General features: G+C 39.4%; 3 protein-coding genes across 3 annotated transcripts in view; 1 reads left to right on the top strand and 2 right to left on the bottom strand.

Moving 5' to 3' along the window:
- Positions 1 to 3903: 3903 nt before the first annotated feature.
- Positions 3904 to 5432, top strand: LOC129772215 (electron transfer flavoprotein subunit alpha, mitochondrial). The gene is made up of 3 exons (XM_055776191.1): positions 3904 to 4094; positions 4254 to 4659; positions 4723 to 5432. Exons 1-3 carry the CDS (start codon positions 4053 to 4055, stop codon positions 5262 to 5264), a joined length of 990 nt encoding a protein of 329 aa, XP_055632166.1. The 5' UTR covers positions 3904 to 4052; the 3' UTR covers positions 5265 to 5432.
- Positions 3942 to 6951, bottom strand: LOC129772231 (putative inner dynein arm light chain, axonemal). Its single transcript, XM_055776194.1, has 2 exons — positions 5558 to 6951; positions 3942 to 5499 (listed from the first exon to the last, which is right to left on the bottom strand). The coding sequence occupies exons 1-2, from the start codon at positions 6269 to 6271 to the stop codon at positions 5464 to 5466; spliced, it is 750 nt and encodes a 249-aa protein (XP_055632169.1). The 5' UTR covers positions 6272 to 6951; the 3' UTR covers positions 3942 to 5463.
- Positions 6952 to 11867: 4916 nt separating this feature from the next.
- The window catches only part of LOC129768307 (RNA helicase aquarius), a 220974-nt gene continuing 205792 nt past the window's right edge, over positions 11868 to 27049 (bottom strand). The window contains exons 5-6 of the mRNA XM_055769900.1: positions 12510 to 14256; positions 11868 to 12447 (exon numbers count right to left, since the gene is read on the bottom strand). Of these exons, the coding sequence (XP_055625875.1) occupies positions 11965 to 12447; positions 12510 to 14256 (2230 nt within the window). The 3' untranslated portion in view covers positions 11868 to 11964. The remainder of the gene's footprint in view (positions 12448 to 12509; positions 14257 to 27049) is intronic.

The raw sequence follows: 27049 nt of genomic DNA, 5'->3' as shown, positions 1-27049 counted from the left end.
TTTGGAAAAATGTCGTCGAACGAAAAAGAGCGTCGTGAATTAATCCTGCGCACTCATTTCGAGAATCCGGAGTTGTCACATCGGGACATCGGTAAGATGCTGGGAATCGTCCAATCCACGGTCAGCAGAGTACTAAAACGATACTTCGAGAACCTAACCATCGACCGGAAGGTGAAGAACGGCAAAAATGGATGCTCCGTCAGTGAAAAAGATCACAAGCGCGTAGTTAAGCAGTTTAGACGTGATCCGAGAAGTTCGGTCCGGGATGTCGCAAATAAGCTGAATTTGTCAAGTTCATTCGTCCAGCGGACCAAGCAGCGGGAGGGCCTGCGTACTTACAAGGTTCAGAAGGCTCCTAACCGCGACGAAAGACAAAACATGGTGGGGAAGACGCGAACCCGGAAGCTGTACACCGAAATGCTGACGAAGCCGCATTGCCTGGTAATGGACGACGAAACCTACGTCAAAGCGGACTTTCGTCAGCTGCCGGGCCTGTTGTTCTTCTCCGCAGAGGACAAATTCAGCGTTCCGGAGGAGATTCGCAAGCAGAAACTATCCAAGTTTGCCAAAAAGTACATGGTGTGGCAAGCGATCTGCTCTTGCGGAAAGCGGAGCGCCCCCCTTCGTGATGACCGGCACGGTCAACGGCAGGTTTACCTTAAGGAGTGCCTACAGAAGCGATTACTACCACTATTGAAGCAGCACGAGGGCCCGACCATCTTCTGGCCGGATCTCGCTTCGTGCCACTATTCAAAGGACGTGTTGGAGTGGTACGAAGCCAACGGGGTCACCTTCGTGTCAAAAGAAATGAACCCGCCCAACGCGCCGAAGCTTCGCCCAATAGAGAAATATTGGGCGATTATGAAGCAGGCCCTCCGGAAGAACCCAAAAGTTGTCAAATCGGAGGCGGACTTCAAGAGAAAATGGATTTCTGTTCAAAAAAAAAAACTACAACCTGACGTTGTACAGAACCTTATGGACGGGGTAAAGAGGAAGGTGCGAGCATACGGGCTTGGGCTCGAAGTATGAATAAAAAGAAAATGCCAAAAATTGTTTAATAGTTTTTATTTTACTGTCTAAAATTTTCAAAAGGATCGGTCTACTGGGCGAATTTCTACAGCGTTTTTTCCGTGATGCAATTTGATGTGACACACCCTTTATATGCTTGTTACTTGTTGATTGCTAAGTCAACGTTAGTCCTACGTCCATCTTGCGGTTATATCAAAGATATAACCCACTTCCAGTTTTTTTATTTTGGTTATATTTTTATGCCAACATATCTCTTTGTTCCGAATTTCGGAGTCAAAATCATTCGCGACTAGTTGAGGAAAATAGTCTATATATTATTATTGTTGAATAAGGATCGGGACTACGGAGTTTAAGCATTTAAATAATATAATTCAATGATTTTCATTGAATCTTTCTAAATTTAGAACTGGTTCTAGAAATGCTGATTCGAAAGAGGGCATTGCTATTTAATACTGTTGTAGGTGGCGTCACCATTAATAACATTGAATAAATAATTTGTTTGACATTTGACGTGACGGTGCTGCTGCAAACGTAGACTGCATGTGCGAGTTGGTAGAGACGGTGACGGAACGTGCCCGTTCTTTTCCGTAACGTTCTATGTGAATCACACATTACACGACAGAAACCCGTGAGTTTTCCTACCTTTTATCCTCTGATTCACTGTACATTAGACAAGAAAAACGGACAGGTTGGGTAAGATGGGCACTTATGTATAATTGATAAAATACATTTTTATTTAAAATTTGAATGGTGTACAAACTTGCAATACAGTGCATCAATTGAATTGACACTCACTGTGTACATCTAGCTGGCCGTCTGTCAAAATTGTGCATAAAAACATAAAAGTGATCTGCAAAGAACAGTTCGATGTAAATTTTCAACTGCATTAAATAAGGTTCTTATTGCTAACAAGTATTTTTTTTGAATATTTTTCGTTACTTATGTGAATCAGCGGTAAGTTCTCTTATTTTCACTCTACAAATATTGATGTTAAAGGAATACTTAATAAGGCGAATAAGACGGACACTCCGCCGAAGAGAAACAAACATTTTGTTTTGAAAACAATTTGATTATCTCCTCCTTGTTTTTTTAACAGATACCCCCAGGTTGACGCAGTTTGTCAGTTACATGAACATATAAATTGAATCAATGTAGTATTGCGAGAAATTGTATTACATGCTGTGGAGAATCGTTCAACAGCAAACCATATTAGATCGTCATTGAGGTCTTATTACATCACATTAGTAATTTTACATATCAAGATTCGCGATATCGTATGTGCAGTATCGACGTTTAGTGGTATAATGATGATTTAGGAAGGCAAAATAATCTCTATCAGATCAGCTGGACCGAAAGCAACTTTAAATAAATGAAATTTGAATGAAAATTTTTACTTCATGTTATTTGATTACTTAAAACACGTAACACTGAACCTTGCTTAACCATTTTTATATAAATTTCAAGTCATTTCAACTAGAATACAATAGACGACCATGAATGGCGTGTCCGAATGCATCTTTTTTGTATTATACGTACGAGTCTAAACTGTACTAGAAATATAGATAGCCGTGCGAGATAGCTTTTGCTTCTCATTCAAACAACCGGAGTTCGAATCCCATCGGAACAAATTATGTTAACCATCACCACCACTCATTTTAAATATTTATAACCCCCTCCCACTAAAAGTCAATTGAATAATTCATTTCTAGGAACATAAATGTTGTCATATATACAAATGTCGGCTCGTGGAGTTATAAAAGTAATTATAATCGCACGAACATTTTCCGCCATTCGTTTTTTTGTTTGCCATTAATAAATCGTATACACATATGACAATAGTCGTTTAAGGTGCATGTGTTAGTCGTAAATTCATTCAAATTGATTCGCAAGCAATCGTCATGTATGTGTATCACCTCCACTTTTACATGTATGAGCCAGTTAGGCGCATCATATACCACCCAAAATATGGGATATATGAAACTGTATATACGCTAGTTATACAATTTAATGTTTGCTGGGAGATATCATGAACTAACCAGCAGAGCGGTTTTTAGAACTTAATCCGGATATATCATTCCGAAAGCTGAAAGCTATTTAAAAAAAATTAAAAATGAGAAAAACTACACACCCTTCTAGGTGATTTTAGTCAAGCTTTTCTGTTCGATCATTTGGCCTTAAAAATGCCTATTTGAAAACCTCCAAAACTTATCGAGTACATAAACTTGAATTTTCAGTTAGTGTGCATCTCTTCCTTCAAGTGTCCGTCTTTCTCGACTCTTTCTTATTTTTTGCGAAGATACCAGACACATTGATTTTGCAAAATTTCTGCTTTTTTTATTATAAAAAGGAAACTTAGAATATCGATTCGTGGTGAGATAGCTATATATTTTTTGAATTCACGAATCAATTTTTACTTAACGTGTTCGTCTTTACCACCTGTCTTCTAATTGTGTTTCAATATTTGAGTAAATGTTTTTGTTCAATTACACAAAATCTATTTCGTCGGATTCAAGAAATATTTAGAGAAAAAAACCCTAGCATCCCTTCTCGGTCACAATATTTGTATAGAACCTTACAACAGTTCCTTACCACTATATTGTCCCAGATGCTCACCCACTACCTTAATTATTTTAATACGCATTGTTGCCAGAACTGCAGTATCATAATTGGTTAATCAGAAATAAGAAAAATATTCATAAATTCATAAATAAATTATTAAAATCGTCGAATGTTCCTCGTTCTTCCCAAAATGGGCAGTGTGCATTAATTCCTTCCAGTAAAATTTTAATTTTTTTAGTCAAATTTTAAAATTAAAATTTTACAATATGAAATTAAAAATTTCCTGGCACTCATGCCCCACTGATGTGTTCAACTTGTTGATTCGTATTTGGAGAGCAAAGTGCGGTGTGTCGTTTTGTTCGTCCACTTTTGTTGATTCATTTAGCTGGCAGCAATCGCGACTGGCACTATAAATTGTTTTCGTTTCATTCGATTAAGTTTTATTAATTCATTCATTTTCGAAGATGTTTGCTAGATCTACATCGACAATTGCCCGTGCCGCTCAAGTAAGTGGCTACTAGAAGCCCTAATGGGTCCTTAATCATGCAAATTTTGGAAACAAAACCATATTTACAGGCACCAAATGATCAGTGCACATTAATTTATGTTATCAGTGCACGTTTATTTATGTGAGATTACATAAGTGTTTGTTTCAAAACTTACAGCTGCGTCGGTTCCAAAGTACGCTCGTTCTAGCGGAGCACAATAACGAGGCCTTAAACCCAATTACGGCGAATGCGGTCACCGCGGCCAAGAAATTGGGCGGAGATGTAACCGTTTTGGTGGCTGGTTCTAAAGTGGGCAGCATCGCGGAAGCGGCAGCCAAGCTGGACGGAGTAGGGAAAGTGCTTGTGGCGGAGAGTGATGCCTTCAAGGGTCTCCTCGCGGAGGCGGTTACTCCACTGGTGCTGGCCACCCAAAACCAGCTAAAATTTACTCACATAGTTGCTGGAGCATCCGCATTCGGTAAGGCCGTGTTGCCGAGGGTCGCCGCTAAGCTGGATGTATCACCGGTTTCCGAAATCATCGACATCAAATCGGCGGATACTTTCGTGAGGACGATTTATGCTGGTGAGTTGTAGGGATGGACCATGCCAATTATAATGCATTGTGATAATTCATTACATTCATCAGGTAACGCAATTCAGACCGTGAAATCAAAAGATCCGGTGAAGGTTATCACAATTCGTGGTACGAATTTCGAAGCAGCAGGAGCTACTGGAAGTGGATCCGTTGAAAAGGCTCCAGAGGGTGATTATAAGTCAAATTCGACCGAATTCATCAGCCAGGAGCTGACCAAATCCGATCGACCATCGTTGACGGCGGCCAAAGTTGTCATCTCAGGTGGGCGTGGAATGAAATCCGGTGACAACTTCAAGATGTTGTACGATCTGGCCGATAAATGGGGCGCAGCGGTTGGAGCGTCCCGTGCGGCTGTTGATGCTGGATTCGTTCCAAACGATTTGCAGATTGGACAAACGGGAAAAATCGTCGCCCCTGAGTTGTACGTTGCGGTTGGTATTTCCGGCGCTATCCAGCATTTGGCTGGTATGAAGGACTCGAAGACGATTGTCGCCATTAATAAGGATCCTGAGGCACCTATTTTCCAGGTAGCTGATCACGGTTTGGTTGCCGACCTATTCAAGGCTGTTCCGGAGATTATTGAAAAATGTTAGTCTTTCCGCAGAGCTGTTGCATAAAGATAGTCTTTGAATTGGAGAGCGAAAGGGTGATTCGGAAAAATGTTTCACAGTGTAATAATTGTTCCGAAGTAAAATTGTTAGTAAGCTATTGCATTTCCTCCCGGTTATAAAATAAAAGTGAGATTTTTAAACTGCTAAAAACTTCTAATTAGCTAATACTGTTGCCTAATGCTTATTTCTTCGGTGCGATAATTCCTTCCAATTGAGCCTGAAATAAATATTAGAATGTTTAAAATGATTGACACATACTTGTCAAAAAGGTATACCTTCAGCTGCGAATTTGTTTTCTTCAAAAAGGCTATCTCCTCTGCGTGTTTCTTCTCCTCAGACGCCCTTAACTCAGCGTTTCTTCTCTCCGCCTGATCGGCCTTAATCTTCATATCACTGATCGAGCCTTCGAGCGTCTCCTTATCCTTCTCCAGCAGTTGAATCCGTTCCTGCAGCTTCTCCTTGCCTTCCTGTGCCTGAAGAGCCTTCCGAATGCCAAAGGACACCGAACTGCAGTAGAGTGTTTCGTATGCTTCCATGGACATCGCAATTTCGTCTCGCACTCTCAGCAGCAGCAGTCCTCGCTCGGTGCAATTGATGGTCACCTGTCGTATCAATTCATCGAAACATTGCGTGTATAGTTCTCTTCTCACCGGGCAGATGCCGGTTTCACGAGCCTGCGTCTGTTGAAGTCTTGTATCGAGCATCTCCTGAAGATTGATAACATCCTGCCGGGTAGCTGGCGTGCTGGACACGGTTTGTGTCCATAGCTGACCATCCTCTTCCCATGTTTTTGGTGGTAAAATACAATTTAAAATTTCTTCGGTTTCGCGTGGACTTTCCACGACCACCGCACCGCCGGAACCGGGACGGCCTGTTTGCTCTCGTGCGACATCCGGTGGAGTTTCTTTCTTCTCGGTATGTTTTACCACCAGCACTGGATTGTTGTACCGGACAAGTGTTGTCTGTAACTCAATATTCCGTTCAGCCATAGTTTTTTTTCTATATTCAGTATGGAAAAACTAATAGTAGACAATTTTTTCACAGCTTGAGCCAGCAAGCAAAATAAATAGACGAATTTGAATCATCGCTCTGGTTACCTTAGCTGCCAGCTGGTTGCTAGGATTCGTGTTAGGTTATGTTTACCAGAGCTTGATTTATTTTGCCAATATCAACAGGTTGTTGGAGAACTGCAAAAGCATGTGCTTCGCGCGTGTGCCGTTAGAAACTGTAGTTTCGTTGAACCATGCGATGAGTTGATGTTTGACCCGTTGACCTAGATTTTGTGTGAATTCTATGATACACAGAAATTCTAGGATCATTGACTCTCCACGGGGTGAAAGAACCGCCGGATTGCGCAGCATTCGTGAACATTTCTCTTTTGTCCATCATCTATTCTACTTCGTTACTTGGTTTGCGCTTTGGAGGATGTAGGGGTATCCGTGTAAACTTGTGTAGTGTGCAGTGTGGTGTTCTCACACCACTCCAGCAATGATGGATTTTGGAGTTGACCTTGCTCAATAATTGTTTTACTGTTCAACACGTTGAGCCCAGCGTCGGTCCCTGGGGGCCGACGTTGAGCTTTTTGATGGGGAAGCGCTGACTGAGTGGGACTGACAGTTACAAAAAATAATTAAATAAAAATATATACGGTTTGTTTTCGGATGTTTTACAAAATGTGAATACATTCTAGTCGAATTCCAGGCGGAGCCTATAGTAGGCACGACTTACATTGACTACGCGTCTTCGAATGTCACGACTGTTGTTGTTGTCAGTTGTTATCAACGAGCTAAGGTAGACAAATTCCTTCACCACCTCGAGCTCGTCACCGTCGATCAGTCTCTCCTGCTTGTGTTTAGTCTCAGACGCATTGATCCCAAGCCCAATCAGCCCTGCCTCGAGATTCAGTCGGGTATACAAGTCCGCTGCCGTCGCATGTGTTCTTCCGATTATATTCACGTCATCGGCAAAGCCGAAGAACTGCCGGTGAAAATCGGGCTCGCATGTTGAGGCCCACTCTCTGCATAATACCCTCCAGCACCATGTTTAAGAATAGTCAAGAGAGTCCATCGCCTTTTCGAAGTCCCTTGTGAGTCTCAAACAATTTCAACAGATCGCCCTGAGATCCCCACATTGCATCGCATACGTCGCCTGGATCAGTCTTGTCAGTTTTCAGGGAAAGCCGTACTCGTCCATAATTCTCTATAGTTGTCGTCGGTCGATTGTATCATATGCGACCTTGAAATCGACGAAGATGTGGTGCGTAGGGACCTGTGCACGCGGCACAGCGTGAAAATCTGTTTCGTCGTCGAGAAACCAGGCATAAATCTGGCCTGATAACTTACCACAAATCTACCTACTATTGGCGATAGACGACGAAAGAGGATCTGAGACAGAATATTGTAGGCACCATTCGGAGTCGTGATTGCACGGTAGTTCCCGCAATCTAGTTTGTCACCTTTTTATAGATGAGGCAGATAACCCCGTCCTTCCACTCCTCTGGTAGCAGTTCTGTGTCCCAGATCCTGACTATCAATCGCTGCATACACTCTACAAGTTTTCCCGGGCCACTGCACCGGTGTAGTCCTCCTCAACGCCGTCTTGGTCTCCTGTCTGCGCGCTGTTAAGGTGTTCATAGTAGTGCTGCCTTCACCTTTCGATCATCTCGCGTTTGTTTGTCAAGATGCCTCCTTCTTTGTTCCTGCAGATTTCAGCCCGCGACACACAGCCTTTGTTCGAGGCGTTTAGTTTCATGAATAACTTCCACGATTCTCGAGAACGATAAAGCAGCTCCATCTCCTCACACTCTTTCTCTTCCAGGCGGCGCTTTTTTCCCGAATGAGATGTGTTTGCTGCCTTCGCTTTAGTCTGTATCCTGACCTGATATGCCTATATGATTTCGAATAGATCGATTTTACGATAGTGTATATCATAAAATCGATGCTTGTTACAAAACGTTCCACAAACAGTTTCGCCTCATTGAAATCCGCATCTCATAGTGTTAATTATGTCCTCGGCCTTAAGTATACCCATAATTCATGATACGGTCTTTATTTGGTTTGGAGAACAGATAATTGTAGGGCTTCACTCTGCACCAGTGGCGTAGTGTGCGTTCGTCAAACCCGGCATTTGCCGGAGGCGCTTGCCCTTTGAGGCGCCAGGAATTTTGAATAGCATTTTTTCCTACAATTATATTTCCCAATTACCATATTCCATCTTTCAATTGAGGAAAAAACACCCATCATGAGTAGTTGCTTCTGTCCGTACATTAATAAAACCAATAACCTTTCTGATTTTCGCAAAATTGAAACACCCAACACCACATTACACCAATACCCTTTTGATTATTCGCTACGCATACCTGTGCGCCTCTCCATGCAATGCAAAACAGATGCATGGAGCCAATACAGAGGGGCGGAGGGGCGCCGAAATAGGCCGCGAATGGCCGGACGATGTTTTACAGTTAAAGCCTGTTTCAGTTAGAATTTGGTCGCATAAAGTAGGACATTTCTCAGCATAGAAATAACGTACGAAAAAGGGAAGAATGTTATTTTTATCAACTTTAAGGTTAAAAAACATGAAAACTATTCGACATCTGTTCGGATGAATTTTCGAACTTTTCGTGTGATACCACCCATCATTTTCTGCACAGTACTGCTGGTAACTGTTTTTGCTATCTTTTTGGAAAAGTGGTGCATTTGAATTGTATTTTTGATGATTCTGCCACATTTCTTCAATTTGCTTTAGATATTGTCCAATATCTCTCGAAAATCCGAACAATTTGGTGGATTGATAGGTTTTTGACGTGGGACTACGTCTAACCGGAATATATGGAGGGTAAAATGAAAACCTAAACACAGAACATGCAAGAAAAAATGAAAGATTTCGAATGCTTATAGCTCGAACATTTCGTACTGGATAGGAGAGATGTTTGCATCACTTGATAGGGAATATTTCTACGCATCTATCGCAACTAACAAAATGTTGTTTTTCATTAGATAAACAATTGAATAACTGTAAAATATTAGGCGTTATCTAAACGCCCTAACTGCATCGATTTGATTGGCCCGATTTACGGTTTCCCTAACACAGCCATCAAAACCAAGCAGCCTAGGGAAAATCGGCATTGCAAATTCATACAAATCGGGGGTATTTTTGTTCCGATTGAAGAAGAGACGAATGAACTCTCAGAGTTTAAAGTCTCTCTAATTCAATACCTTCCTTCCCTTCCGATTGAAATGTGTTTCCCTAACACAGACTTCAAAACCGAGGTTTCTGGGGAAATCGGCTCTGCAAATAAATGCAAACTGCGAGTACTTTTGTCCTCGCTTGCCTTTGTGCAGAGTGGAATATGTCTGTCCTAACATGATCTTCTAAACTTAGGAACCTGGGAAAATCGTGCAGACACTAGAAGCGAATGAACTTCCCAGTTTCAAGCAAATTCGAGATTCGAGAAGTATGTACACTTTTGGGATGTAAACTTCAGAGGGAAATGTAAAATAAAATAATCGTTTGATAATTTTTTTTTGTCTTTATTGGAAAGATTTTCAGCCTTAGGCTGGTTCATCAAACGTTTGATAATTCTTCCGTACATATATTTTGTTCTACATGACTACATCATACCAAACGTAAAAGGTCCGTCATTAAATTTACTTGTAACGAAGAACAATCAATCACAATAAATGAATTGACTTTACACGGCATTTGTTCATTTTTTTCACTCACAGAGCAAATATATTGAACTCAATTGAATTTGGAAACTGTTTCATTCAATCAAGAATTTAATCAATACAAACGAATGATTGCTAAGCTAAGGTAGTTCCACGTGAACCTTGCGGTTATATCATAGATATAACCCACTATTTTTTTTTTCAATGAAATCAATTTTGTTCTCCTTATCCACTTGATGCCATCCCGGCTGTAACGACAGCTTGTCAAGTCAGGCCAGAACTTCACTGGACCATTTTGTGATAGAATGAATGGCAAAACCTTGTTCTGAAGACACTCCTTCTTGTAATTGTTGCCCCAGTGATGACAACCATTGTCGTCGTTCCACTACTACAGAACCCTTGCCAAATCATCAACTTACGGGCAAATTCATCTGCGTAAACAAATTTGAACCTACCCTACGCTTTACAAGGTCAAATTTGTTTATTATATATTGTCCATTTTTATGTACCCTGTGATCAGAAAGTACCGGGATTTTTTAAATAAAACAAAATAGAGTTAAATTTCGGGCAAACTTATTTTATCTCTTTCAAAATACGATTCATCTGAAGCAACACACATGTGTCAACGCTTGACCCAGTCCTCCATGCATCCCTGGTAGGCCAACGAAAGGAATGGTTTTTAGTTCCCTCGTCACATTCTCTTTGATCTCGTCGATCGAGTGAAATCTTTTTCCACGACGTGGCAACTTCATCTAGGGAAACAAAAAAAAAGTCGCACGGGGCCATCAGGTGAATACGGTGTTTACTCGGTGGTTTTTACTTGATGTTTGGTCGAATAATTCAGTACAATTCTGGCTCGGTGCGATGGCGCGTTATCATCATGCAAAATCCAAGAATTGTCGGCCCACATTTCTGGTCGTTGGCGACGTATAGCATCTCTCAATCGCTCCAAAACGGATAAATAATATTCTCTTTGACTGTCTAGCCCGGTGGAAGGTACTCATAGTGCACCACGCGTTGACAATCGAAGAAAACAGTCAGCATCACCTTCACTTTTGAGTGGGTTTAACGCGGTTTTTCGTCTTCGAAGCGCTACTCGGACGATTCTTGTTTTGTTTCTATGTCAAATTCATACACCCATGTCTCATCGACCGTAATTATCCGTTTCAGGAGAGTTGGATCACTTTGGGCTTGAGAAATCATCTCTTCAGCAACTGTCTGTTTTTGCACGAAATTCAGGTCCCTCGGAACGACCCAAAACAATATGCTGTGCCGTTCCATATGCAATGCCAAATTCACTAGACATCTCTCTTAAGCTGGTATGACGATTTTCAAGCACCACTTCTTTCACTTTCTTCGAGTTTTCATCGGTTTTCGACGTCTCCCGGTAACGTTTTAGTACGGTATTTACAGTCGATTTTAGAAATTTGAGGAATTTTGCAATCTTTCCTCCCGACCACGTCGGGTTCTCAATGTGATTGTGCGATTTTTTTCGCCTTTCGCTTTCTCTCGTCGGTAACTTTTGGATGTATCCTTCAATCTTGACGAATTATGTACTACTGAATAAATAAATCACCCGGATCAAAACACTGTCGTTAGTTTCTCGATGTGACAACTAGGGGCGCTGAAGTGAATAAAAATAAGCGACCAAATTCTAACTGAAACACACTTTTTTTCTTAAGCTGCATTATAAGAACTTCTAAATAATGTATGTGCTGGAATGAAAGAGCTTGCTAGTCTGGTTCACACTAAAGTAAAAATGGCACAGACCGAGCATCGTTCGAACACAGTTTCAGCAATCGTAAATCGTAGTGTTATGTTTTGAAGTCAGTTACTGAATCTTTATCCAAAAGAATTCACAAGAAAATTCTTTGTTGTTCTTAAAAAGCAAATCTAATTGCCGTAGGTTCAAGCTGAACATGATGAATTGAATAATACGTTTATTAATACATGGGATAAAAATATTTCAAGTCCAAACCAATCTCGATCGGTTGATCTGCCAAAATGTGGCTTCCTCATTCGGTGCTTCCTGTCTCCATTTTCTCTCCTTGCTCTACTTGCTTTCCTTCCTCTGTTGTTTTCTCCTCTTCGGCTGCTTTCTCTCCCTCGGGAACGTTTGTTTCATCAATTCTGTCCTTGATCTCGGGTGTATTCTTTTCTTTTGCTGCATCATTTTCTTCTGTTGATTTCATGCTTTCATCTATATTCTCTCCGTCGCCTTGTTTGTCCCCCTCGGTTCCTTCGACCACATCTCCTGTTTCTGATACGTTCTCCTGCTGATCGATAGGCTTCTGAGCGACTCGTTTCTTACCTCGTTTGCCAACTTCCAGCTGTTCATCAAAATCGATCTCATTACGAATCAGAGTCGGTGCAAACTCCTCAGGTTTTCCTTGCCCACTCGTCTGCTTCTCAGCCGGCTCGGTTTCAATCTCTTCCGGAATAGGTTTATTGGCTTCCTGGGTTTTCTTGTGCTGCTCATATAATTCCTTCATTTTTTCCTGTAACAAAAAAAAGATATAGAACGCAAGCTTCACGTATTTCTGTTCGATTCATTTCTTACCATCTCTGTTCTAATAACATTGACCTTTTTCATGTAATAGTTGTAAACAAACTGGGCCATTTCTTGCATATCCTTGATTATCTCTGGTTTCTGACTTGCACCTTCCCCGAGTTTTCTTGCGCTGGGATAGGTCTCGTCGGAACTCAGGTGAAGTTGCAGAGGACGCTTCGTTAACAACTTGAACGCTGGCTGAAGCTCGACGCAATTCTTAAATAGTGATACACGACCGAAGATGTACAAGCCGAGGCGGGCACGACTCATGGCCACAACCAAACGACGGACATCCCGGATGTGGCCAATAGTTTTGGTACGCACCAGCGACAGTAGAATATAATCGTTCTGCTGACCCTGGTACTTGTCCACGGTTGTGACCTTGTGCGGTCTGCCAATGAGCGAATTGTCGGCGCATCGTGCCTCGATGACGTCTCGAATTAGATGTTTCTGGCCATTGTATGTTGTGAGGATGGAAATTTTCTCCGCCGGATAACCGAGAAGACGCATGTACATAAAAAGCGCCACGATGTACTCCGCTTCGGCTAGGTTCTGATAGAAGTAAGGGTTCGGTTCCGATTCACCAACACCGTTGAAATCTTCCACGTTGATAAGCTGATAGTCGTAAACAAAACCTGGATTGCTGTTAATATATTCCGCCCATTGGTTGATGTGGTCCAGATCTCCCAGCTTAGTGTAGCGCCACTTGTACAGTTCGCAAATTCCGGACCGCGCACGACCTTGTCCATCCAGATCGATCGTTGGGACGCCCAGGCGAACCAACCGGGTGAAAAGGGATTGCTCCATGTTGGAATACTTTTGGAATGCCATGTTTTTGATAACGGGAGGCAACTGATGATGGTCTCCAATCATAATCCAGCGCTTGAGACGGTTGTAACCATCCATTGGGTTTTGAAGCAAGAGTGGAATAAAAGTTTCGATTTCTAGAATTTGTGCCGACTCTTCCATTAGAATGTTGTCATACTTGAAACCCATGTTGACCAGTTCCTTACGCTTCAGGGCAGCGTGAGTGCAGGTCATAGCGATTACCTTGGCTTCCTTTACCAGCAAATATTTCGAGCGATCCAAGCCACTCCGCAGCAGCTCAAACGCTCGAAATTCTTCCAGTTCTGTGAAAATATGCGAAATATAGCGATAACAGCTGTGTGCCACATCCATGTTCTCCTCGTAGGTGCTTCCGTGGAACAGCGGCTGGGGCGCATCGTTGAAGAACTTTGTGAATGGAAATTCTTCCTCGAAAGCGGCCGCATTTTTGTATTCTTTGCTGCTCTCGAAATCGTTCAAAAACTTCTCCCAGCGAGCTATGATCTGGTATAAGTAAAAGTGACCCGCTGTTTCACAGGTGTACGCAACATCTCCAACAACCCCGAGAGAATCCTGCAGCCGTTGAACTTGTCCTAGCAAATCAATGCGCTTGGACAGAACGTAGTTGACTCTTCCATAGCGGCTGTAATCCTTCTCTGTCTCCAGCGATTCCTCGCCATGACCCAAACGTAGCAAGTGCCGTTCGTCTATATCAAGTGCCATAATTTTTTCGAACAGCTGATTCAACGCCTGATTGGAATGGGTGACAATCAGGGTGCGTTGCTGAGGGTGGTTGTGATAGAGATTGGAGATAATTTGTACGGCAACGTCGGTCTTACCGGTACCGGGAGGACCCACCACCAGCGTGAGCCCTGGCTGCATGCCTGCTTTTATGGCCTCAACTTGCGTTGGAGTGAAACGAATTGTGTTCCTGAAATGGACAAGCGTTGTGAGTAATTTCTGTTCTAGTTTGTTTTAGACGGATTTCATGCCAACTCCCCTTAGGAATTGGCAGCACCATTTCAGATAGCAGTAAAACGTTGTTGATGTGAAGACATTGGTCATTTAAGCAACTTTGCATGCTTGATGTCTTCGAAAGAAAATTGAATTTCTTTTTGTATAGGTAGGCTGACCAAATAGTTCAGGAATAAAAACAAGACACGTAAACCAAAAAAAAAAAATTAAAATTAATTATTTCATATTTTTTTAAGAATTTTTTTGAGTGAATAAAACCGAGAATAAATCCAATCAATCAAACATTCTTAGATATCGCTGCATAAAATTTGTTAAATTTCAAATCAAAGTTCTGGTTGACAATTAACATAGCATTTTTACCATGACTTTTCAGTTGTCCAAGTATTGATCATCGTAGAAAAATCATTCCGACTGATGCCGATACTACCAGGCAAATACAAAATAGATATAATCGATAAGCTTCACTAATTTTTGCTGTCTAGAAATTTCTTTTCCTTTTCTTAAAATTTCTGCCCACAACGATTTGTGACTGGGACGGTTTATTTGTTCCACCGTTTTATCTCACTAATTATTATTCCTGTAATCTATATAAACTGGATTTTCTTCTTGATGCCACTCCGGAATGGACTTCAATATGAAAAATTTACACAGTTTTAAGAAATTTAACCTCCAGTTTTTCATCTGCATTAACTAGTTCTACGACAAGATTACGTTCCTCAGTAAGGGTGCCGGATCAAAAAAAAAAACATTTCAAATTTTTAAGGAATAGTTTCAGCGTTAATAATTATTATTGCTGTCAACGGATGTTGATGGATGAACGGACAACGATTTGCATACCAATCGAATTGGAAATTCTGTGAGAATTGTTTGATATGTTATGCATTACGATTCCCTAATTCATAGATGAATTAAATTAACAAAAAATGGAAGCATACCCATTCTCTCACACATTTGTTCTATGAATTTCGGTGCTTACCTGTCTGTGCTATCTATATCGAGGAACGAGTGGAGTCGTGCGGTATAATTTTTATTTACCACTGCGAATAACGTCCGTAAAGCGCTCACTCTAATTGCAAATGCAGCGTTCGTTCATACGGAGACTGATGAAAGGAGATATTGCAAATTAACTCCGTCCGTATATAACTTAATTGGTATAAATAAGCCATTCGTGATTCCTGATACTCATTCTCGCTCCAACTAGCAAGCAGTCAGTAGTTTTTCTGATGTCACACACATCGGTTTTGCTCGATACAAAGTTCAAGAGCAAAATCATTTCAGAGGATCGAAAAAAATCTTTATCGAAAACAACTGGTCAGTGATTGCGACAAAAAAACCTTTTGTCAACGCGTTGAATCGGGCTCAGATGCTCAGATAGTAGTTGAAAATTGGACCGATCTTCCAGCCTAAGTGACAAACAAGCGAATTGAATAAAATAATTTTGTTGTCCGGCGTCAACCATGCAGGCTTGGGCACAAGTCTCTACACCAAGGTTTTTTTTTACGCGGGGGATACGTACCTCGCAAAAAAACAGAGTTAATTGGAAAATCCGCGTAAAAAAACCGTGTTAATTCGAAAATCCGCGTAAAAAAAATGCTTAATTGAAAAATCCGCGTAAAAAACCATGTCACCTAATGATAGATATCAAATGGGACTATCCTTATGTATAACGGAAGTAAAAAGCAAAGTGTTGCTCGCTTCCGAAAACCCCTAGTTTTTTCCTGCAATTTCGTTGGTTACTGGTAGCTATAGTTTGGTTTTCTTCACGAATGAGGTCATCTGCTGTTGCTAGAAGATTCCCTAGTAAATTGTACATTCTTCTGCCGATGCACGTGTAGTTCCACTGTTGGACCGTTCAGAGCTAAGTAGACAGGGAAAGACATTCACGAATCGCTGCCCATGAAAACCCCGTCCCGTTGTACCGCCCGGTGAGCTCCTCGTTACCCAACACATAAAATCCACGTAAGAATCGTGATAAGGTGCGGCACTAAGCGCTAAACTTCGTTACAAGCACTAATTACCGTAATATGCTCTGAGGGAACATGAGAGAAAAATGTGAGCTGAGGGGGAGATGTGGTATTGCACTGGTCTTTTTTACGCGGGGATACGTACCTCGTAAAAAAACTGCGCTAATTGGAAAATCCACGTAAAAAACCACGTTAATTGGAAAATCCACGTAAAAAAACCACGTTAATTGGAAAATCCGCGTAAAAAACCTCGTACAAAAATCGCGCAGAAAACCGCGTAAAAAAGACGGGTGGGTAATGTCGGGGACATAACCGGAGTGACGTAGGACTATACAAAGGGGACAGCTTTTTCTAAATATATATTTTAAATATATTGTTTTTTCTGAAGGCTTTGTCCTTATTAAATGTTCAACGCCGGGCATCTTTTGGCGTATACACATATCGTACAATCAAAATGATGGCTGTGATAGGGAATGCATAGGTGGTTATCAGCTCATTCACTATCATATATTTAACTATTGAGCACATTACCGTATCTTAAACTGTGGTTTCGGAGACGAATGAATTGTAAGATTTGTAGTCTCTGCAAACAAAGTAAATAAAAATGAAAAAGAACTGAGGTTTTGGAGACGAACTCTACGATCTATCGAGAAATAAACGAGCTATAAGCGTTCTGAAAAACCAACAGTAAATACAGGGACGGATGACCTTCTGATTAAAGTCCTTTAAAATAAGAACAGAGCAGCAGGAAATACATAGCTCATCATGTTGCTCTTTAGTTATTTTTCTATACAATGCAGATGTAACGTCAGTCAATTTTCAACATCAGTTATCAACCAAAGAAAGCAGTTCTTGCTATTGAGAAAATTCGTTAATGCAATCCTGCATACAATGTGTTGTAATTTGAAGCCACTTTTAATTCGGAAACCATATATGGGTTTGTGAAAACTGAATGATCAATTTAAAAGACCCTAACCACCAATAATCACAAAAACAAAATAATTCAGTTCATATTATATGTCATATTATGTCACTTTAGAATGCATTGGTATCGTGAATAACTTTTAATAACACTTCTTTGAAAGGGCCAATGGCCCTGAAAAGCGCCGTGTTTTACGGTGGCTGGTTTTGCCACCAAAGCAGTCTGTATAAACAAACTTTTTCCTTCTTCTACCTGCTGCCGTTTTGCGATTGCGTTTGTCACTCGCTGGAACTAGTTGGTATACTGGTGCTCCGGCACCAATCCGTTCGGCATAGTTACCCTTGCGGAGCAGTCAGTGAATGCGACCAACAGGGAACTGCAAACCTGCACGATTCAAGTGGGACTTTGCCTTTCCCTTAACTTGTCCTCCTTTGTCACGTCCACACGTCCACGTTGCTGCTTGTGTTGCTTTGTTGATGTTATGCGATGCGATGTGAAACGATGCCATACAACCACACTGATTTACGGTTTGAAAGAGAATGATATATTTTTCAGCGGGTCCGCGCGTTTTGTACTTTAGCGGTACACGCTCACAGGATAGAGACAAATCAGCAGACTCAGCCAAAGGGGCGAGTCCAACGAGACGAACGAATGAGCGTTAAAAGGCAGCGATGGCAAAAAAATATATTCATTACGATTTGTTCCGAAGGTACCAAAGCGGTGAAGAAGGATACTTGCACCAAATAAAGATTCGTAAGCAAACCCAAAAAAGGGTTCTTTACAGGACCACAAAATCATCTTTAATCTAAAGAGTTTATTGTTTTGTTATCACTCGATATCCTCATCTTGTTCGGATAAACCTGTTTAGCGATTTCGTTTGCAACTCGCCACAGGATTCACAGTTGGGAAATTTCTTCCCATCCAGTTTGGGACATGTTGTACTGTAAATTATATTTAATGCGACATGCCGAAGCACCACTCAGTGTCGCATTGGAGGCGATTTTAACCTGTAATTGAACATTTGCGATGACAGTGGTACAGCTTTCACAGTTGCAGAATTTCTTCCCATTCAGTTTGGAACATGTTGGGTCATAATTTGGCCCCCAACTCTATGTTTACAAAAATGTCCAACTAAATATGTCACATTCCAGGTCCGTCCAATTAGCTAAATGTCGAACTAAATGTAAATTACTATACTTTCAATCTGGAAGCAATTTAATTGGTGAAAATTGAATAATCGAGAAAGTCCCCAACCATCAATAAGCTCAGCACAACTGCCAAATTCTCATACTCATCATATCCTGGCAACAAATTATGAAAAAATCAATTTGTGTTTAATTATTATTTTGGATAATATTTTAGTATGCATTAAACTGTATTTTGTACTCTTTTTTGAAAATTTTAATAGCCCTGATAAGCGCCGTGTTTTATGGAATGGTTCCAATTTAGAAAACTTAGTACTCGTGGTTTTGAAAAAAACCATTTCGAATGCCCTCGATGCCGCCTTGTTCTGGATTTGCCACCAAAGCAGTTTGTATAAAGAACAAACTTTTTTTTTCTCTGCTGCCTGCTGCTGTTTTGCGATTGCGTTTGCCACTCGCCACTCGCTGCAACTGCCTGTTGTTGACTTGATGTCCACCGAACTGAATGTGTTCTGTTCTGAATGCGGTTTTTCTTATCGTCGCGAGCAGCTTTACCAGCCAACTCGATCACTTCGGCGGCCGAAACTATATAACGGCGGCTAGGTGGACTGGTGCACTGGTTCTAACGCGCTCGACCTAGCTACCCTTGCGGAGCAATTGGCGGATACACCTACGGGGAACTGGAGACCAACACTGTTCGAGCGGGATTTTGCCTTTCCCTTCACTTTTCCTCCTTTGTCATGTCCAGACATGGCTGCTTGTGTTGGTTTGTTGGTGTGATGTGATGCGAAACGATGTGGTGTACGGTTTGGATGAGAATGATCGTTACGGAAGGAAGGAAGGTCTTGTATTATAGAGACTTTAAACTTTTGCAGTTCATTCGTCTCTAGCCTTGAGAAAGGCCCTTTGAAAACTCTACTCTACTCTACTCCAGCGCTACCACCTCCGCCCTCTTGCCTTGAGAAAGGCACTCGATCCCTCGCCGTTCAGCTCGTCCAGCAACGATGTTGTCCAGTCGGTGTCCACACAAAGAATGATCGTTACGGCAGCGGAGCGAGGATTTTTAAGCTGACTGGCTGGCTCGAGAATTACGCATGTGTGAGACTGCGACCAATGTTTCCCTCATTTTTTTTCTTTTTCCTTTCCAATCGTGCCTCATTCTATTTCGCTGCTGCTCTGGTTGCCCGTTTTGGTCGGTACGATTTGGGGAGCACAAAATGGACCAATCAAAAATGGGCACATAGTGCATTTGGACAATGCTTGATATTTCACAATTATTCAATTGTTTATCTCAAGAAAAATGAAATGTTATTCGTTATGATAGATGCGTAGATATATTTCCTATCAATTGATGCAAAAACCTTTGCGATCTATTGAGAAATGCTCGAGTTATAAGCGTTCCAAATCTTGCATTTTTCCTACTTGTTCAGTGCCTAGATTTTCATTTCACCCCCTATATCTTCCGGTTAGACGTAGTCCTACGTCAAAACCTGGGTGTATATTATTTTGAAAACAATTTACTGTCGTTCTACGCCATTGTTGTCCCATGTTCCAAAATCAACAACTTAGAAAAATGCAATCAAAGTTTTCTCGCATATTTGTCTACCAAAAGCTTTAAGCATTTCAATTTAGCAATACACCTGTTTTTATATAAGCACTATACTGTTGTTTAATGAACCGTGATGAGATCCCCTTACTGAATCAATCATGCTTGATTATGGGTTTGAAAATTCATGGTGGGACTGTTATGCCTAGAATCTTAACACGAGACAACTGAGCTTGATGTTGTTATTTATAAAAACTGGGAACAAACTATATGTTTTTTTGTGTGTTTCCGTAAGATTATGCATAAAGACAACGTTTTATGAAGAAAAGTGAAAATCGTCAAAAAGTAACAGGGGGCAACTAGGCGTAGAACGGCAGTTTACACCTCACTCAAATACTTCTTCCCCTTTTATATTGAAGAATTCGAATAGAATCATCAAAATTAACAGCAATTTCAGTTGCAGATATAGCATCTCTTCCAACACGGACAATAAATATTTGAAAGATCACTAATCGTTGTACACCAGAACAGCATTACGATTTTTTTTATATATACACCGTCGATGGGGATGAAAATGGGCAAAAAAAAATTAGTAGGTTATATCTATGATATAACCGCAAGGTTCACGTGGAACTACCTTAGCTGAGCAATCATTCGTTTGTATTGATTAAATTCTTGATTGAAAAAAAAACAGTTTCCAAATTCAATTGAGTTCAATATATTTGCTCTGTGAGTGAAAAAAATGAACAAATGCCGTGTAAAGTCAATTCATTTATTGTGATTGATTGTTCTTCGTTACAAGTAAATTTAATGACGGACCTTTTACGTTTGGTATGATGACTAGAACAAAATATATGTATGGAAGAATTATCAAACGTTTGATGAACCAGCCTAAGGCTGAAAATCTTTCCAATAAAGACAAAAAAAAAATTATCAAACGATTATTTTATTTTACATTTCCCTCTGAAGGTTTACATCCCAAAAGTGTACATACTTCTCGAATCTCGAATTTGCTTGAAACTGGGAAGTTCATTCGCTTCTAGTGGCTGCACGATTTTCCCAGGTTCCTAAGTTTAGAAGATCATGTTAGGACAGACATATTCCACTCTGCACAAAGGCAAGCGAGGACAAAAGTACTCGCAGTTTGCATTTATTTGCAGAGCCGATTTCCCCAGAAACCTCGGTTTTGAAGTCTGTGTTAGGGAAACACATTTCAATAGGAACAAAAATACCCCCGATTTGTATGAATTCGCAATGCCGATTTCCCCACGCTTCATGGATTTCAAGTCTGTGTTAGGGAAACACATTCCAGTCGGAACAAAAATACCCCCGACTTGCATGAATTTGAAATACCGATTTCTCCAGGCACCTTGGTTTAGAAATCTCTATTAGGGAACACATTTCGGTGGGAACAAAAGCTCCCCCTACTTTCGTGTGTTCTTTTTCTTCTTTTTGGCTTTAAGAGGGTTTAAACTTTTCAGTTCACTCGCCTCTAGGCTCTTTCGTGTTCTTGCAATGCCGATTTCGCTGCTTGGTTTTAAAGTCTGTGTTAGGGAACATTTTTCGATGAGAACAAAAGTCCCCCTACTTTCATGTATTTGCAATGCCGATTTCCCCAAGGCTGCTTGGTTTTGATGGCTGTGTTAGGGAAACCGTAAATCGGGCCAATCAAAACGATGCAGTTAGGGCGTTTAGATAACGCCTAATATTTTACAGTTATTCAATTGTTTATCTAATGAAAAACAACATTTTGTTAGTTGCGATAGATGCGTAGAAATATTCCCTATCAAGTGATGCAAACATCTCTCCTATCCAGTACGAAATGTTCGAGCTATAAGCATTCGAAATCTTTAATTTTTTCCTGCATGTTCTGTGTTTAGGTTTTCATTTTACCCTCCATATATTCCGGTTAGACGTAGTCCCACGTCAAAAGATAGTTCTCGAACTTTTCGTTGTATAACTATCGTAAATTAGAGTAAAACACAATTCTGATTACGAAGAAATGTTCTCGAATGATGATCATTTCCATTTTAGGGTTGCCCAAAAAATCATTTTTCTCATTTTTTCCACAGTTTTTTTTTCTTAAACTCATAACTTTTGAACTACTGCACCGATTCAGACGATCGGACATATCAAATTTAAGCCAATTAGCTAGTCTCTTTTAAAAAATATTATACTTGCAGAAATTTTGGATTTTGGTCTTGTAATTATCCGTTGTATTTTTTTATAGTTTACATTGTCTCAGGACGCTATATTTTTTATGTTTTTTTATTGAAAGCTAAGATTTTTTTAGATGACATATCCAAAATTCAGAGATGCGTTATTTTGTGTTATTGAGTGATGATTTTTCAAAATTTTCCCTTTATTCTAAAAATGACTTTTTTTTTCAAATTCATAATTTTTAGACTACCGGGCCGATTCAGATGGTCGATATACCATTATGAAGCCAGATGAAATACCACATATGCATAAAAATTGGATTCTAGTCGCATAGATGTTGTCCAGTCGCATATGAGTATTGAACGAAAACTAAAAACATGTTAAATTTGCAAAATAGCTCGAAAAGAAAAAAAAATTTTATGTAAGAAAATCTCAGCTTTCAAGAAAAAAATGAGTGGGTTATATCTATGATATAACCGCAAGGTTGACGTGGAACTACCTTAGCTTAGCAATCATTCGTTTGTATTGATTAAATTCTTGATTGAATGAAACAGTTTCCAAATTCAATTGAGTTCAATATATTTGCTCTGTGAGTGAAAAAAATGAACAAATGCCGTGTAAAGTCAATTCATTTATTGTGATTGATTGTTCTTCGTTACAAGTAAATTTAATGACGGACCTTTTACGTTTGGTATGATGACTAGAACAAAATATATGTACGGAAGAATTATCAAACGTTTGATGAACCAGCCTAAGGCTGAAAATCTTTCCAATAAAGACAAAAAAAAAATTATCAAACGATTACTTTATTTTACATTTCCCTCTGAAGTTTACATCCCAAAAGTGTACATACTTCTCGAATCTCGAATTTGCTTGAAACTGGGAAGTTCATTCGCTTCTAGTTTAGAAGATCATGTTAGGACAGACATATTCCACTCTGCACAAAGGCAAACGAGGACAAAAGTACTCGCAGTTTGCATTTATTTGCAGAGCCGATTTCCCCAGAAACCTCGGTTTTGAAGTCTGTGTTAGGGAAACACATTTCAATCGGAACAAAAATACCCCCGATTTGTATGAATTGGCAATGCCGATTTCCCCACGCTTCATGGATTTCAAGTCTGTGTTAGGGAAACACATTCCAGTCGGAAGAAAAATACCCCCGACTTGCATGAATTTGAAATACCGATTTCTCCAGGCACCTTGGTTTAGAAATCTCTATTAGGGAACACATTTCGGTGGGAACAAAAGCTCCCCCTACTTTCGTGTGTTCTTTTTCTTCTTTTTGGCTTTAAGAGGGTTTAAACTTTTCAGTTCACTCGCCTCTAGGCTCTTTCGTGTGCTTGCAATGCCGATTTCGCTGCTTGGTTTTAAAGTCTGTGTTAGGGAACATTTTTCGATGAGAACAAAAGTCCCCCTACTTTCATGTATTTGCAATGCCGATTTCCCCAAGGCTGCTTGGTTTTGATGGCTGTGTTAGGGAAACCGTAAATCGGGCAAATCAAAACGATGCAGTTAGGGCGTTTAGATAACGCCTAATATTTTACAGTTATTCAATTGTTTATCTAATGAAAAACAACATTTTGTTAGTTGCGATAGATACGTAGAAATATTCAAACATCTCTCCTATCCAGTACGAAATGTTCGAGCTATAAGCATTCGAAATCTTTCATATTTTCCTGCATGTTCTGTGTTTAGGTTTTCATTTTACCCTCCATATATTCCGGTTAGACGTAGTCCCACGTCAAAAAAATAAAAAAAGGTGACCTTAGTTCCGAAACCATGTAAGTTATGAAAAACAATTACAATCAATAATTACGAAAACAAAATCTGTTTTTTTCAAGTGTAATGTTTAAAAAAAATACTTTAATTTGATATATCGATCATCTAAATCGGTCCAGTAGTTCAAAAGTAATGAAGTATTGAAAAAGGTCATTATTGGGAAAAAGGGGGAAAGTTGATTCTTCGGACCACCATAAAATGGAAATGGCCACCCTGGTGAAAAAAATTAAAAATACGGGTCTAATATTTTACGATGAGGAATAAAACTACCAATTTTCATGAAAACCTGACAATCACTATATCGGTTTGGCATGGAATTCAATTTTGTGCTAGACCCATTCTCACCCCCACTCAGTGTAAATAAGAGATAATTTCGAAAATATTGTAATTCTAATGGAATTTTTTTTGGATGTTTCAAATCAGTAATGACTAATCTGGCAAGACTTTGAAGAATAATTCTATCCAAAATTTACAATTTTAGTAGTTTTGTATAATGCTGGGCATGATATTTTTTCTGAGGTGTTATTTGATGGCTATTTACACATCAAACTTTGATGAATTATTAAATAATAACTATTTGTTCTACAGTTACTGGTCAGAGAATAAGAAGAAGGAAATTGTTTCAATTTTCATATAAAAATACCATCATGTTTTTGAAGAAAAATTACACTGAAAAAATTTGAATTCATTTTTCTCAAAAACTTATTTTTCTAAAATTCTCAAAAAAAAATCGGAAGATGGACACTTTCACCAGGAAAACTATACCATCTACAAAATGTTGGCCAGAGAATGAAATGTAGGAAATTATTCAAGTTTTCATCAAAAAATGTGAAACAAATTTTTGAAACAAAATGTCATTGAAAACAAAAATACATTCGGACTCGATTATCCGGAATTTTAGGGTTGATTATCCGGAGTATTTATCAAAATTTCGAATTATTTGGTATAATAATTCCATATTGAATAATCAATACGGATATCAAATGAAAGGGATTGACTAGTAGAACACAGTTATTTATGAAAAATGCAAATCCAAAATGGCCGCCACCACAAAATGGCACCATATTTTCCAAGCCCCATTAATATGGATATCAAATGCAAGTGCTCAACTGGTAGAACACAGTAGATCATGAAAAATCCAAATCCAAGATGGTCGCAGTTCCCAAATAAACAATAGCTTTTTAAAGGTTCAATGGGCTTGCCCGGTTTGTATGTACGTTTGAATGTTTGTAGGGTTGTCCCACATTAATTGAAATTTGACCCCGTTACTGATCACTGATTGGTCTGAAATTTGGAGCATACCTTTAGTTCTACTGTCATTATAAAACTGCGTGTTCCATGATCTTGAAAAAATCAACCTGGTCGCCACTAAAAAATGGCTGAATGGCTTGGCTCGGAGAATACACTACATTAAGAACAACATAAATTTCGAAAAGGTCGCAGCCACGAAATTGTCGACTATGTATTTTTTGCAATCCCCACAATATTGGTATCAAATGAGATGATTTGACTAATAGAATACAGCACATCATCAAAATATTCCGAAGAAAGTTAGGTTAGAAATAAAAATTTAAAAAAAAGTTGAATGGTTTTATTGCAGAGAAGTATACTAATGACACAGATAATTTACTAAGAACTAGAAAATAACATAAGTAAAAAAAACTTTTTAAGTTAAACGGTACTAAAAGCTAGTAAATGGGCCTGATTCTCGAATACACTTCACGGTGGAAACGAAATAAACGGCACGCCCTTGAACTACGTTTTACGAGTTAGTGAAGTGTCGAAGATAATAATGAGTTTTCAGGCAGACTGAGCACTTTTCAAATGAAAAATCATTAATGAAAATTAACTTCTTCGTATCAAACTGATATTCAATGTGAGTGGAAAACGTTGTTTCCTTCATGTGATAGAATAATCTCATACAAAAATTTTATCTGAAGATAATTTGATATTATAATGATTAGTTTAGTGGGAAACTAATCTCGTATCCAGATGTCGACACCGTACCGTTGTCATCGCGGATACGTTTCATTCCGTTTCCACCGTGAAGTGTATTCGAAGTGTATTTGAGAATCAGGCCCAATAATTAGGCAAATAGCAGTTAGTAATTATCACATCCGTTCCTTCATTAATCTAGGGCATTGATGAGACTACAATAAAATCGTGGGGTATATGATGAAACAACTAACCGTGGATAACGGAAATCCAACGTTTATTTCTTACCTAATTTTCTTCGGAATATTTTCATGATGTACTGTATTCTATTAGTCAAATCATCTCATTTGAAACCGATATTGATGGGATTGTAAAAAATACATAGTCGACCGTTTAGTGGTGGCGATCTTTTTGAATGGGGTCAATTTTCTATTAATCTGGGACAATCCTACAAACATTCAAACATACATACAAACAAGTCAAGCTGAATGAAACCATTTAAAAATAATTAGTTATCTGGGGACTGCGGCCATCTTGTATTTGGATTTTTCATAAATAACTACTAGCCCTTTCATTTGATATACATATTGATGGGGTCCTGAGAAAATATGTAATCCGCCATTTTGTAGCGGCCGCCATCTTGTATTTTCAAGATCATGGAATACGCAGTTTTATAATGACACCAGAAGTGAAGATGTGTTCCAAATTTCAGATCAATCGGTCAACAGAAAGGGGGTTAAATTTCTATTAATGTTGTACAGCGCTACAGAGAAAGTTGCAAAGTTACAATGTTACAAAGTTACAAACATACGAACGGGTCCAGCTAGATAAAACCGTTCAATAAATAAGTGCAAATCATAATTATTTTACGTTTACCGAAAGAAAATTTGTTTTGTTTCATGATTCGAAATCAATACTCCGGATAATCGAGTCCGACCTGTATTAATTTTAAACTCGTAACATTTCGATGCATAAATTATCGCGATTTACATGTACTGCAAGCTTTTTTCTATTTAGAAAAATGTCAAGAACATGTCAAGCGCGAGAAATTACACATTATTTTTTCAGGATTCTCCATATAAAAATGCCATGTTTTCCAGAAACTACAAAAGATAGAAAGTTAATGTCTCCGACAAAAGTTCATACTTTAATAAGATCTGAAACTTTGTCGGATACACTATATCGCTATCTTAGAATATGATTAATTGTAATATTTTCCAAGAAAACGTGGCTAAGACGAACCAGTCCAGAGACTGGAAATCTCAAAAATAGAGAATTAAAAAAAAACGTGAAAAAGTTGT

This window comes from Toxorhynchites rutilus, chromosome 1 (genome assembly GCF_029784135.1).
Source record: "Toxorhynchites rutilus septentrionalis strain SRP chromosome 1, ASM2978413v1, whole genome shotgun sequence".
In the NCBI taxonomy this organism is placed as follows: domain Eukaryota; kingdom Metazoa; phylum Arthropoda; class Insecta; order Diptera; family Culicidae; genus Toxorhynchites; species Toxorhynchites rutilus.
The sequence above is the reverse complement of the archived record's forward strand: the minus strand, read 5'-3'. Positions and strand labels throughout refer to the sequence as shown.

Excerpts from the sequence above, each read along its gene's own strand:
- LOC129772215 (XM_055776191.1), top strand. The coding sequence starts at position 4,053 with ATGTTTGCTAGATCTACATCGACAATTGCCCGTGCCGCTCAA. Across the intron at positions 4,095-4,253 it reads CAATTGCCCGTGCCGCTCAA|CTGCGTCGGTTCCAAAGTAC; the intron begins GTAAGTGGCTAC and ends CAAAACTTACAG. Across the intron at positions 4,660-4,722 it reads CGTGAGGACGATTTATGCTG|GTAACGCAATTCAGACCGTG; the intron begins GTGAGTTGTAGG and ends TACATTCATCAG.
- LOC129772231 (XM_055776194.1), bottom strand. The coding sequence starts at position 6,271 with ATGGCTGAACGGAATATTGAGTTACAGACAACACTTGTCCGGTACAAC. Across the intron at positions 5,500-5,557 it reads AAACAAATTCGCAGCTGAAG|GCTCAATTGGAAGGAATTAT; the intron begins GTATACCTTTTT and ends TATTTATTTCAG.